We start from the raw sequence: 15,088 nt of genomic DNA, 5'->3' as shown, positions 1-15,088 counted from the left end.
CTCACTGCTAGGCTTGTCTGACTTGGACAATATCGTAAGAGACCCAAAATACACCAAATTTTATATAAAACTTTATTGTTCCAGGGTGTCCTGAGCTGTCCAGTCATGTCCATGTTCAGATGTGATGATGCATGGTAGCACTTTCTTATTGCCAAAGATGCTGAATTACAGTCTGGCCTTTTGTGGATGACTCCGCTGATTAATGGGCCCTATTAAAACCCGTCTGCTCGACGTGCTTGGTGGGGGGAGGCGGCAGAGACGAGTATCGGGGATGGGAAAGGGCCCATCCTCCCTCTAATGGATGGTCTCAGAAATGGTCCTTACCACATGTGTCATACAGCATCAGAAGATGTATTGATGTGCTAAAGCGGAGGGCTGCTAGAACTGTTACAGCTGGTTGCATCAAGCAAGAAAGCATATCAAACACAAAAAAGGCTCGAATGCAGAAATTCCTTTGCTCTTAAGTGCAAAAAGGATAATGGCAGACACAGAGTGACAGTTGTTCAACTCAGCAAGTCAATATAGTGAAATATGCTAATCAACCAACTGACAATTACTAATAGGGTGACGAGAGGATCTAAATAAATCGTAGTGGTCCAGTACCTCGCGCTGAGGTGTTATCTTACTAACGGTGCAGTATCATCCTCATTAGAGCGTGTCCCATGGTTAATTATTGATCAGCTATGCAGAGATAAGTCACTCACCGAAGGCCACATGCTGGGTTTTGAGGCTCAACACTTCTCCCTGCTGGGCAGCGATGCACACGCGTGCGTGCACACATGCGTTTAAAAACTGTTAATCACGGTTTACTCTCACACCCATCTGTCTCAGTCCCAGTGTTAATGTACGTTTAATATGTTTACTAAGCACCCCTCACTTTTTAGTTTAATAGAATGCTGAACTCTGGAGACCATGTGGCTTATTAATGCACTAACGGCAATTAGGGTCAGACATGTTTGAAGAAGAAAAATGGCATGAAGCTTTTCTTAATTAAATGACACTTTTTTTTTTTTTGCCAACTTTGCTTTAATATGAAATGTGTAAAACAAAACATCCAGCTCTCCCTCTATTGTTCAACTTGTGTTCCCATTAAATATATATCAGCTGTGTCTTGTTTTTAGCCCCTTGCCTGTGTTAGCGGATCATTACTGTGGTTGCCTTTTGTCCTGGAATTGTTGGTGTCAATTCTTCCACATTTATGGATCTTGTTCTGCATCTTGTTGTCATGAAGACGGGGGGGAGTGGGTTTTTTTCTAGGAAATCTTGGTCAACTGAAATCAACCAACTGTCACATTGGAAGAAAAATCTGCACATTATCTCTAAAACTAAATTGGCACAGCACTGAATGTAATCTCTCAAAACGAGTCATATTTATAGCTCGCCCCTGCCATAGTCACATGTTTCTAAAAATAAAATTCTATCAACTGGCAGCACAGGCACAAGGACTAAGGTGGTCAAAATGGACCACTTTTTTACTGGTAGTCTCCTCCTGGTGCCACGTGGATCAATCTTGGCTGGCTATTGATTGGCTATTCTTTCATCATTATAAAAGAAAAATGATTGAAAGTTCAGATGCTTCATCGCAGGATTTCTGCTAATGCTTAAAAGCATCAGATATCAGTGCTGATAGCTACCCTGCTGTCAGATATGTGCAAAAATATATCACTTGCAGTCTTGGACCTGCCTGTGATGGTGTGCAGAGATTTGATCAGTACAATAAGTACTAACAGTGCGTAATAGTAGGACAGGCAGATAGTAAGAAATGTAACATGATGAATCTAGCTATTCTCAAGGTAATTTACAATAGCTTTGTTCCATGCCATTTGTTTCCTAGTGTTTACATTGGATTTCCGTCACTCTATATTTGACAAATAGGCATTCATATCTTGCTGTATGGTATCACGATTGAAAGAGCAGACTCAAGGTTATAAAAGGGTCCTTGTCCTTTATGGTATAATAAAGGCAAAGCCATTTTATTAGCAAATAATAAATGGGAGTAGTCTCATCCTTAGCTTGAGTGCACCTTGTCCTATGCTAAGGAACATGTTTTGTATTGGCTTTTACAGTTTTAGTTATTAAGTAACAAGTGTAAATATCAATAAGCTACCACATGCAGTATATTGTGACAATATGGTGTGTTTTTTGTTTTTTGTTTTCTCCCCTGGAGCAATCAAAAGGAGCATTTCCTTGGTATCATGTGACATAATTGAGTGCGTAGTCATTGATTTTCTTGTCTCTCCTCTCTTGCAGGTAAGTGGATGAGTTTTGCCGCGAGGGGTCCACGGGGCTGTGGGGTGGTAAGTGCAGAATCATTTTGAACACAGTCATTTCTCAGCTCAGGACACGAGCCCATTCCTCCCGGTATTCAGACACGCTGAATGAACAGCTGCTCACCTTAAAAGCCGTGCTTTTGCTTTAAGCTGTTCTCCGGATCACCCTCAGTTCGCAGCGTAACGCGAACAGACACACAATTGATTAGCTTTACCTCAAGAAACGTTGCTGTGCAGATAAGCAAAGGGCAACAAGAAAAACACACGGATCCTATAAATGTGGAAGTAGAGCATTGTGGACACATCTCTACAGGCGCGTGGCCCTGCAGCCACCACGCAGCACATACACATCAATGTTTTAAAGCTCCGATGCATTTTTGATCGATGACGGTGTGGAACTGTGGAAACAATTATTTGTTGCTTAATGCTGAGAAATGAGCAGCATTATTTGTCTTGTAGTTTAGTATATTTATTTCTTGTTCATTTCCTGGTTTCTTGAAAGTTTAGACCTCCAGTTGCCAGCACAACATTTAGAATCACTTTATTGTTAAATATTATAACTACTATTTCCCTGGCAGAATCTTCTTTCCTCAATTATCCAATAAAAGTAATCACCTCCAGGTTGTTTTGAGGTTGTAATCTGCAGCATATTAAATGTTTTCTAATGAAGGTCAGGATAATAACTGCAGTGGATGTGATATGGTTTTGCACACTGTGAATGCAGCTAATTCAGTAGCACAGCATCGGGATTTCAGTTTGAGCGCAGGGGGAGTATCGTTTCATTTTAGTAATTGACCTTTTTTAATTGATTCCATCTCCCGTTGCACAGGTGTCGCAAATATCAAGACATTCAGAAAAACAGTTAACCTTCACACGGCGCGATTTACATATTTTAATCATCTACATCGATTAAAAGAAGCCCATTTCTCATGATTTGAAAATGAACCGCTCCTTTTTAAAACATTTTTTATATACAATCTTAGGTTTAGGTTAAATTTTGGGTATCTGTCATATCTCAGCGTTTGAGTTACTCTTTTTTTTTTTTTTTTTTTTTTTGGCTGCCAAAATTACTTCAAATAAATCAAAAATAGTCTGGATGTTTAAATTGCAGAACCTTTGCACAGGTCCCTTAATGTTAACCTCAGATCTTTTCAAATATAATAATCTGTTACAACTTTCCAAAGCTTGAGCCGTAAATACTCGCACACAGCAACTCATTTTCTTCTGACATGTGCCTCTAGCAAACTATGATTGTTAATCACTTGTCAGTAATCTTATTTGGCATAAGAGCACATACTCTACTCCATCGTATCATTTTCAAAAAGGATTGCACGCTGTGTAAAATGTAAATAACAACAGAAAGCAATTATTTGCAAGTGATTTAAATCACATCTCATTAAAAATGGGACATAGACAACATGTTGAATGCTTTATGTGCTCATTTTGACTTTGATGGTAGCAGCACATAATCATCAGGACAGGATAATCAAAAGCTTTTTAAGACAAAAAGTGACAAGGGAGGGGATAACCACCCTGTTAAGAGTGGATCGACAGATGGTTCAACAAATTAAGAATAAGAGTTCTGAGGATAAAACTGCAACACATTTGTGGATTTCATCACCCTCATCATATACAGACTCCATTTAGTACTAGTAATCACTCCATGTAGACAGCCATTGTCAGTTAACACAGTTCATTGCAGCAACAACTGCAAGGCAAAACTCTATCCTGCCCCAAAACATCCAGATCTGTGCAACCTTTTCCTGCCGTTTTCTACCTTTTTAATTCTTTCCCACTTAAAGAAGACCTCTGATAACCCTCCCCTCTACCCTTAATCACGAGCTTTGACACATATATAAAAGATGTGGTTTGGCCATTAGAATATATTCTGGAGTTTTCCTAAGGTAGCTTCATAGGCAACCTCTCTAACTTCTGAAAAACAACCAATCATTTTGATTTAGAAGCAGGCCTAAAGTATGACAGAGCTTCAAGGATTACTTCTAGTCGACTTTCAAGGGGTAACGAGTTAAGATGTCTTGAGGTAAACTGGAGAACTGTCCAAGATATCTTACGAATCAAAACTTCCATCCATCCATTCGCTACCGCTTACCCTTTTCAGGGTCGCGAGGGGCGCTGGAGCCAATCCCAGCTGTCATAGGGCGAGAGGCGGGGTACACCCTGGACAGGTCGCCAGTCTGTCGCAGGGCTAACGCACAAGGACAGACAACCATTCGCACTCACATTCACTCGCACATTCACACCTAGTGGCAATTTGGATTATTCAATTAACCTATCCCCACAAACTGCATGTCTTTGGACGGTGGGAGGAAGCCGGAGTACCCGGAGGGAACCCACGCAGACACGGGGAGAACATGTAAACACCACGAATCAAAACTAAAAACTTAAAATTGTTTTATAAGAGATTTAGATGCATACTATATCTTCTTAGCTAAAAAAAAAAAAAAGGGTCTATGTGTGCCTCAGCATTTTGTCAGTACAGTTCAAAACCCACCATCCCTGAGGACATGGGTACTTTTCACATTTGTTAAGGCCACATTGATGCTGAATGTGCTGAAATTAAATAAAATAAATCAAATGAGAACTTGGATCTCAAAATGTAGGGATCTCAAGGTGTTGACCAGTTGAAATGTGAGGTCAAGAAGAAAATCCTGAAATCTTTGCTTTTCAACCTACAGCATCTGGTCTCCCAGCTCCTCAGTGCTTACAAAGTGCTGTTAATAGAGGCAACGCAGTGGTAAACATGTTTCTGCCCCAACGTTTTTTGCAAACATACTCTGAGTGGATTAGAATTTGGTTAGTTAGGCGTCCAGAACAAAAACACACTACTGAGAGGCCATGTGTCCCAAATTAGCTCTTGCTGAGTCACTAAGTGATTTCAAATTTCAAATGAAATAACTCTGCTGCACTCAGTGTCAGGGGGAATGTATCGAGTTTCTCTGTAAAACCTCTCCGGTCACAGTCTTACCCCATTAGCAATCAATTAACTGTATATGGCATCTTTAAAGTTAAAAATGCTTTTTAGAAATAGGAACTGTTAATCTGTGTTTATGTTTCTTAACTCAAAGTCCTCACACGTTACTGCATTATGTCACACGATCCATTGTGGGGCCTTATTCGCCAGGAACGAAAGTGCTTCATGAATGAGAGTGTAGTCTGCGAAAACTGCGGTGAGAAAAACCTCATCAGGATTCAAAGAGCACACAAAGCCACATGTTTGACAATAAAGCCCCGGAATCTCTAAGCGTGGCAGTGAGGAATGCATGCCACAGTGAATGTATCGTGTTCAAATGGCTTGTAGCTGACATGACAGTTCACTAAGCCTCTTAAGCCAACCTTCCACCAGGACTGTGTTGTGATGACATTATCTATGGCAGGAAGCTGCACCAGTGTTCACTGCATTGTCCATTTTCAATCATACACCCCTCATCCAGTAGCAATGATCTTGTTTTGGCTTTTTAGTAAGGCGAGGCACTGAGATATTGGTTCTATAATATGCGTTATATATATATATATAGATATAGATATATATATATAGATATATATAGAGATATATATAGAGATAGATATAGAGATAGAGATAGATATATAGAGATATAGAGATAGATATATAGAGATAGAGATATAGAGAGATATAGAGATATAGAGATATAGATATAGAGATATAGATATAGAGATAGAGAGATATATATAGAGAGGTAGAGAGATATATATAGAGAGATATATAGAGAGATAGAGATAGATATAGAGATAGAGATATATATATATATATCTCTAGAGATATATATATCTCTATATATATATCTCTATATATATCTCTATATATATCTATATCTCTATATATCTATCTATATATATCTATAGATAGATAGATAGATAGATAGATAGATAGATATAGAGATATATATAGAATAGAATTCAACTTTATTGTCATTGCACAGGTACAGGGCAACGAAATGCAGTTTGCATCCATCCAGAAGTGCTTTAGTGATATAGATATATTACAATATATATTAGCAATAATATAGATATGTGAGTATATTACAGAAATGGGTCTATTATGGTATGTTATAATGTACACGGTATGAAGTATGTTGTGAATATTCTATAACTATAAGTATGTACAGGCTGTAGTGAGTACAAGCTATGTACAGGATATGAACAGGATATAAATATGAAAAACTATACAGAATATGAAATAAATAACTTTACAGAATCTGGGATATACAGCTATACAGAAATGGGAACTATGCAAGTTGTAAACAGTTGTAGGATTAAAGATTATCGAATGTACAGAATGATTATTTACACAGAGCTATACAGTAGTGCAGTTAAGATAAGTGAGGGTGTAGATAGTTTCTACAGAGGCTATATAAAGTGCTAGTGGTTGTGAGTGGTGGTTCAGTCCATGTTATTATTGTGTTTGAGGGTACAGTTGTCCATTGTGGGTGTGTGTATGTTCAGTCCATGAGTTTAACGTGGGTCAGATGTCAGGAGGCAGAGTTCAGGAGTCTGACAGCTGTGGGGAAGAAGCTGTTCCGGTACCTGGTGGTCTTAGTCCGGAGGCTCCTGTGGCGCCTCCCAGAGGGCAGGAGGGTGAAGAGTCCATGTGATGGGTGACTGGGGTCTTTGATGATTTTCCCAGCCCTTTTCAGACACCGCTTCCTGTAGATGTCTTTTATGGCAGGAAGTGGTGCTCCGGCGATGCGCTGGGCAGTTTTCACGACCCTCTGCAACGCCTTCCGGTCCGAGGCAGAGCAGTTCCCGTACCAGACTGTTATACAGTTGGTCAGGATGCTCTCGATGGTGCAGCGATAGAAGTTCACCAGGATGTCTGAGGACAGGTGGTTCTTCCTCAGAGTCCTCAAGAAGAAGAGGCGCTGGTGAGCCTTCTTGACCAGCTTGGAGCAGTTGGTCGTCCAGGTGAGATCCTCGGAGATGTGGACTCCCAGGAACTTGAAGCTGCTCACACGCTCCACAGCCGTCCCCTTAATGTGGATGGGTGGATGTGGGTCAGCATTCCTCCTGTAGTCCACGATGAGCTCCTTGGTCTTCTCGGTGTTAAGCAGCAGGTTGTTTCTGTCGCACCACTCAGCCAGACGATCCACCTCCTCCCTGTAGGCGGCCTCATCGTTGTCACTGATGAGGCCAATCACCGTGGTGTCATCTGCAAACTTAATGATGGTGTTGGAACCATCAGCAGGTCTGCAGTCGTGGGTGAAGAGGGAGTAGAGGAAAGGGCTCATCACACAGCCTTGTGGTACACCGGTGTTCATTGTGATGGTAGATGAGCAGCGGTTATCCAGCCGGACATGTTGGGGGCGGTTGGTCAGGAAGTCCAGTAACCATTTGCAGATGAGGGAACTGATGCCCAGGTCTGTCAGTTTCCTGATGAGTTGTGAGGGGTGGATTGTATTGAACGCTGAACTGAAGTCTATAAACAGCATTCTGGCGTAGGTGTTGTTGTTGTCCAGGTGTGAGAGGACAGAGTGCATTGCGATGGAGACTGCATCCTCTGTGCTCCTGTTCCGGCGGTATGCGAATTGGTGGGGGTCCAGGGTGGGGGGGAGACAGGATTTGAAGTGTGCTAGGACCAGTCGCTCTAAGCACTTAGTGATGATGGGGGTGAGTGCTACTGGGCGGTAATCATTGAGGCAAGATGGGTTGGAGTTTTTGGGTATCGGGACGATGGAGGTGGATTTGAAGCAGGCCGGTACCACAGCGTGGGCCAAGGACAGATTGAATATGTCTGTGAGCACTCCTGCAAGCTATATATATATATATATATATATATATATATATATATATATATATATATATATATAAATAAAAAACAACACCCAGCACGCCCCTGCGGGCGGTTTATCCTTCAAGCTCGGGTCCTCTACCAGAGGCCTGGGAGCTTGAGGGTCCTGCATAGTATCTTAGCTGTTCCCAGGACTGCGCTCTTCTGGACAGAGATCTCCGATGTTATTCCCGGGATCTGCTGGAGCCACTCGCCTAGCTTGGGAGTCACCGCACCTAGTGCTCCGATTACCACGGGGACCACCATTACCTTCACCCTCCACATCCTCTCGAGCTCTTCTCTGAGCCCTTGGTATTTCTCCAGCTTCTCGTGTTCCTTCTTCCTGATATTGCTGTCATTCGGAACCGCTACATCGATCACTACGGCCGTCTTCTTCTGTTTGTCTACCACCACTATGTCCGGTTGGTTAGCCACCACCATTTTCTCCGTCTGTATCTGGAAGTCCCACAGGATCTTAGCTCGGTCATTCTCCACCACCCTTGGGGGCATCTCCCATTTTGACCTCGGGACTTCCAGGTTATACTCGGCACAGATGTTCCTGTACACTATGCCGGCCACTTGGTTATGGCGTTCCATGTATGCCTTGCCTGCTAGCATCTTGCACCCTGCTGTTATGTGCTGGATTGTCTCTGGGGCATCTTTACACAGCCTGCACCTGGGGTCTTGCCTGGTGTGATAGACCCCAGCCTCTATGGATCTTGTACTCAGAGCTTGTTCTTGTGCTGCCATGATTAGTGCCTCTGTGCTGTCTTTCAGTCCAGCTTTGTCCAGCCACTGGTAGGATTTCTGGATATCAGCCACCTCCTCTATCTGCCGGTGGTACATACCGTGCAGGGGCCTGTCCTTCCATGATGGTTCCTCGTCTCCCTCCTCTTTCTTGGGTTTCTGCTGCCTGAGGTATTCACTGAGCACTCGGTCAGTTGGGGCCATCTTCCCAATGTATTCTTGGATGTTCCTTGTCTCATCCTGGACTGTGGTGCTGACACTCACCAGTCCCCGGCCCCCTTCCTTCCGCTTAGCGTACAGCCTCAGGGTGCTGGACTTGGGGTGAAACCCTCCATGCATGGTAAGGAGCTTTCTTGTCTTTATGTCAGTGGCTTCTATCTCCTCCTTTGGCCAGCCTATTACCCCAGCAGGGTACCTGATCACGGGCAGGGCGTACGTGTTGATGGCCCGGATCTTGTTCTTACCATTCAGCTGACTCCTCAGGACTTGCCTGACCCTCTGCAGGTACTTGGTGGTTGCAGCTTTTCTAGCGGCCTCTTCATGGTTCCCATTTGCCTGCGGGATCCCCAGGTACTTGTAACTGTCCTCTATGTCTGCAATGTTGCCTTCTGGTAGTTCAATCCCCTCAGTTCTGACTACCTTCCCTCTCTTTGATACCATCCGACTACACTTCTCCAGTCCGAACGACATTCCAATGTCATTGCTGTATAGCCTGGTAGTGTGGATCAGTGAATCGATGTCTCGTTCACTCTTGGCATACAGCTTGATGTCATCCATGTACAGGAGGTGGCTGACAACTGCTCCGTTCCGTAGTCGGTATCCGTAGCCAGTCTTGTTAATGATCTCACTGAGGGGGTTCAGGCCTATGCAGAACAGCAGTGGGGACAGAGCATCTCCTTGGTAGATCCCGCACTTGATGGTGACTTGTGCTATGGGCTTGGAGTTGGCCTCTAGTGTTGTACGCCACATCCCCATTGAGTTCCTGATGAAGGCTCTTAGGGTCCCATTGATCTTGTACAATTCTAGGCATTCCAGTATCCAGCTGTGGGGCATTGAGTCATAGGCCTTCTTGTAATCAATCCAGGCAGTGCACAGGTTGGTCAGTCTGATCTTGCATTCGTGCACTGGCATTTGTACAAATTACAGCATGTTTAATGAGATAATACTTGATTTGCATATTAAAACATAGCATTTAAGGAAAAATGAAACATAATTATTTTAAAATAATAACTCGTTGAGGTGTTTTTCATGGTGATGTGTTTTTATTTTTTTAAATTGTGGAAAGAAAATTTCTTTGGTTTTTTTTCCTAAATTTTCTTTTCTCATACGCTAAGCCAGAAATCTCACATCTACCAACTTTTGTAATTTTATTCCCGTGTATGTTCTGAGCCCGTTCTCATTCCGACCACGTAATATACAGACAATTTGTCCCTCATGAACGTGAAAGGTAACCCTCCGTGTTCCTATGATACACACTGGGTTGTGGATGGAATCCAATAGATTGACGCTCCCAGTGGTAATACACGTTCCAGCCGTGTATTACAGCCCTAAACCTAACCTTAATCCTAACCCCAACCATAACTTTATCTCTAACCCTAACCACCACCTTAATCGTGTTAGATAGTGTTTTCCAAAGCGATTAAAGTAAAATAAACTTAAATGTGTAGATTGATTCCAAACAGTTCTCATGGTTCCTCTTTTTTTTTTTTTTTTTTCCCCGAACTAGTAATATTGGGGCGTGTTGGATGGCCTAAAGCGTAACATACAGAAGATTTGTCATCCTATGTGTTGATATTCTATCATACTTTTACACATAATAGACAACTAAATCCAAAAAAACATGAAAAAACAAGAAACATGACAAACTTGGTTATTTTTCTAGTTTCCAAAATCCCCACCCCCTCAGAATAATCCTGCCATAATGATACCAGAATTTTGAAGATGGCGTCTAATGTTCACATTTCTGCCCATATTTAGTCACATAATGCCTCATTTACATGTTTCTTTTTTTCCCCCGTTGACCTGTAGTGTCTCCTTAAGGGTGTCATCTGTGATTCGAGGTTTGCAGTATTGCACATAAATTGTCAGTCTGCCCTTTAGTCTTTTGAGGTTTTGCATAATTGCAAAGGCACAGGTGCATCTTTGTGTTTTTATTTGCATGTGATGCACGGGCCCACATCTATTGGCCCATGTCAGGACTCCAGCCAATCATTTTAGTCCCAGGTAGCTTTCACTTAAACTGGGGAATGGGACTGGAAGACCAAAAAAACTACAGCACATTTGAAGTAGCTGTTTTGGGGTTTTTTGTTCAGTGTTTCCCAAACCATGGCTTTGGTATCCTTATCAAAGCTTTGCAGTGGCCGTGAGGCTAGATTAGTATTTCCTTTTCACGCACAAACCTGCTGCTAATAGATTCACTATCTGATTGGTAAAGCTGTCAAACGTGACTAATTAAGTCTTTGCCGTGCAGTCCATCATACCAGTCCGGTTAGTAACAAAGAACGAGGGCTACAATTCATGCACAAGCAACCATGTAATAAGGTTTGGGACTCTTGTCATTTAGCACTATAAAGGGGGGAAAAAAAGAACGTGATTATCCACAGCGGACGAATATCTAAAGAAAACGAATATTTGATGTGACTTAAGTGAAACCAGCACAGCAGCCACAAAAGCATTTGCATATCTTACACCTGTCCAAACTGCCAAAACTGTCACGATCAAATGGGGTACAGTGGTGCCGGAATGTAAATATTAAAATAGGGAGGACGTAGAGGCCTTCTTTAGATGAAGAGGATGACAGAGAAAGAGGTATTTGTGCTGTGTTGAAAATCTTGCAGATAAGCATCTTTTGTTATGGTAATTAGATGACGCGGTGGATGACAGCCATTGGTTGTGGCAGTGAAGAGTGCTCTTCAGGAGCCAATGGCTTTTGTTATCGGTGGCTGGCAGCTGGAAAACCCATAAAGAAATGAAAGCCTACAAGAGGCACTGGGCCCTGAAACAGATTTTATGTGGGACTCATTTTGCCAACTAGAGTGAAAGAAGAGAGAGATGCGGTTGTCTGCAAAATGGCCTCAAGAGCACCACTAAATTTCCTGAGGAGAAATGGTAGTCATTATTAGTACCTCGTTCAGAGTGGGATCGTCTTTTTTTGAATGCTATTTCTGGCTTGATCCTAGATGTCTAAGGGTTTACTGCTACATTTAATATGTTTTATATTAACGTGCTGGACAAAGTAATGATGTTTTTGCTATATTTAATGCTTCTTTTCAGTTGGTGTAAACTGGTAAATCTCTGTGGGGCTTTAGTAGGTTTACAAGTCTGTGAATTCATTTCTCAGCTCTAAGTAGGTGTTGTGCTACTCCATTGCTCTTTGTATTTATTTATCTCCGTGCTGACTGCGTTCACATTCAAAGACTTTAGAGATAATTTTACTCGCAACACTTTTGACTTGGGAAAATGTGCTTGTATTATATGCACTGTGCATACTAGTGTGTGAATGTGTGCGTGAATGGGTGGATGACTGGATATGTAAAGCGCTTTGGGGTCCTTAGGGACTAGTAAAGCGCTGTATAAATACAGGCCATTTACCATTTACCATTACTATATATGCTAGTGTTTTGTGCAGATGGATTAAAGCCTGAAAATGACTTTACAGCCTTGCTTTTAACATATACAGACTGAAAGCTACCATAGCCATATATTGACTGAGTACTAACATTAAAATGCTTCATTTTTTATTGTTGTCTGCAACTGTGTCATGGTCATTTTTATTTTATTTTTTAAATTTCCTCCTACTTTGTCCTCCACACTAAAGATAGGGGGTGTTTCTCTCCTGATTCACAGGACGCCGGCATTGCTAATAACTTCTGGAATCAACTACTATTTCTGGCAATCACAGATCCCAAGTCTGATCAATAGGACAGGCAGAGACAGCAGGCTGCCATCCAGCCCAGCCCTGATAGCTGCTATTAAGAGTCCCCTTAACCACTAATACCCGAGCCACATACCATCTCTGTGTGGTTTCTTCCTCCCATAATTCACTGACGGATGACTAATAGACCTGTGATTATGACCCAAAATAGAAGTTTGTTTATTTCTCCAGAGAAGTTCAAGGTTAGGTGGTTGTTTATAATAAGTTACAGGGCTTCACTATAATACACTGTTTTCGAGCCTGTTGTTTGCGCACTCTCTTTGTCTAAAAGCATTGCCGCTTCCCACAGTGTCGAGAAATCTGACATACATCCCGAGGTCATTAGAGTTCAGTCGTGTCCAAGGGAAGCTTTGCTTACTGATACAGATTGCCAACTGGAAGTGCTTCCTAGTGAGATAAAGGAATCAATATCACAAAGTCTTACCACATTTAACAAAAAAGTAGCTTGTACTTGAGCTCCTTACTGCTACGTCTGACTTTAATTTTTGTTACATAATCCATGTATGGCTCTGCTGGAAAGCCAGAAAGAAATCTAAGTGAAAAAGGGGAGGCAATCAGTGATTTTCATACACCGAGGTCAGCCAAGGTAAGTAGAGGGTGGTGTGGATTTTTATGTTTGCAGCAGAGGGAAAAATATATGCTGGGCAGGCTTGTATGTGTAGATGTGACCTTTTACTGGCTTGGATGCCCAACCCCTGTTTGCCAAGACAAACAGCATCTTCGTTATAAACTATAAATTGAGTTAAAGCAACACAGAGTGCACTGATTAAACGTCATTTTGAAGGAGAGACGAGAACAATTTTATTATTAAATGTAGGCTTATTTGTAGAATAGATTCAATTGTGCAATTTTTATTTTGGAATTCCATTCCATTCCACGCCCTTTATTGTGTTTGCATGTTATCTGTAAATCTGAAGCAGTGCAGGAATTATTCTAATACCTAAATGAATACTATACATCTGATTACAAAGGGGATTTAGCTCAAATTTAGTAAAAGGACTTAGAGTAAAGCTGAGTACCTAATCCCTCTCCAGCCCATAGCTGAGCCTTATTGATGGATCATTCTCTCTTGAGAGGTAGAGGGGATCGATGGGCAAATGGCATCATTGATCCTGGCTGCTTTGAAGTCATGCCTGTCCCAGTCAGAGATCTCCATCTCTCAGATCCCCGCTGCCCCTCGCTGCCTTGTCTGGTTAATGGTTGTCATAAAACAGCCCGTTTTCAGAATATGTGGCTGTGCATAAGGTAGGGAGACATCAATGTGTTTCAAATTCATTTGATCGATTTGTATCAGTCCTGATTTAATTGTTCATCTGTCTCATTAAAATATCAAAAAGTTATTGATACAATGATAACTGTAGACTAGATGTCCAGAACTGTGTCCATGATTGCAGGATTAGGATATAAGATGAAGCTCAGTGATGAAGTATGAAGTCCTAAAATCCCTCATTTTCACCACATTAACATGTCCCAGATGTGCAAACAGCACTCTGGGTAAAGTCTCACCAGTGACATCATCATCGTGGTCCAGACAGACATAGGCATTCCTCCAATGAACAGGCAACCATACTATTATGTGGTTCTCTGCAGGACTTTGCTGTCTCTCTTAAAACTATTTGTAACACAGAGAGAATCAATTTACTCGAGGTGTGGAAATCCAATTTTTCCAGCAAAGGCTACAGATAGTGATCGTTTGTCTTAGAGAAATGCAACAAAGCAAGCCAAGACATTTTTTTTTATTTATTTTATTTGTTTCACTAAAATCGATCCCTTCAGCTCTGTCTAAAAGTTTTTTTTCTTTTATAGAAAACCCTATCCCTCTGCCTGCCACAATGTGCTTGCATAAGCAGTTATCACAGCGCCCAATAATGTGAGTGTTCTCACTGGTGAGCACAATGAAAGGCTTTGGGAAGTCTTGCCAAATCTCTGTATTTTACAACAATGGGTTACAATGGAGGGGACACGTTTGGATTGTAGAATTAACAAGAGACTATCTTGTGATGATGCCACTGAGTTCTCTGCCTGGATTCATGTTTAAAACTACAACCTCAATTCGTACAAATGGGGACAAAATGTAAAACAGAATGTCAATTAAAAAAATGATTGCAGTGATTTGTAAATCTCACAAACCCATATCAAATGTTTAAACTAAGATTTTATTCTTTAATTAAAAATATTAGCTGTCTTTGAATTTCATTGGGACAGAGGCAACAAAAGGCTGAAGAAGCAAGTGTTTGGGTTATTCGTAACAGGCTGGTATTGTAATCGGGTATAAAAAGAACATCTTAAAAAAGCTAAGTTTCTCAGAAGCAAGATTGGGCAGGTTGACCCATC

General features: G+C 41.7%; 1 protein-coding gene across 6 annotated transcripts in view; it reads left to right on the top strand.

Annotated features, from left to right (window-relative positions):
• sash1a (SAM and SH3 domain containing 1a) overlaps window positions 1–15,088 on the top strand; it is a gene marked incomplete at its 3' end in the record, with an annotated part of 169,927 nt that overhangs the window by 47,729 nt on the left and 107,110 nt on the right. For 2 of the 6 annotated variants that reach the window (XM_080882103.1, XM_080882105.1), the window contains exon 2: window positions 2,251–2,297. The exons of the other annotated variants lie outside the window; for them this stretch is intronic. In XM_080882103.1, the coding sequence (XP_080738229.1) occupies window positions 2,259–2,297 (39 nt within the window). In that variant the 5' untranslated portion in view covers window positions 2,251–2,258. The remainder of the gene's footprint in view (window positions 1–2,250; window positions 2,298–15,088) is intronic. 6 annotated transcript variants of the gene reach the window in all.

This window comes from Rhamphochromis sp. 'chilingali' (genome assembly GCF_963969265.1).
Source record: "Rhamphochromis sp. 'chilingali' genome assembly, chromosome: 5".
In the NCBI taxonomy this organism is placed as follows: Eukaryota; Metazoa; Chordata; class Actinopteri; order Cichliformes; family Cichlidae; genus Rhamphochromis; species Rhamphochromis sp. 'chilingali'.
The sequence above is the reverse complement of the archived record's forward strand: the minus strand, read 5'-3'. Positions and strand labels throughout refer to the sequence as shown.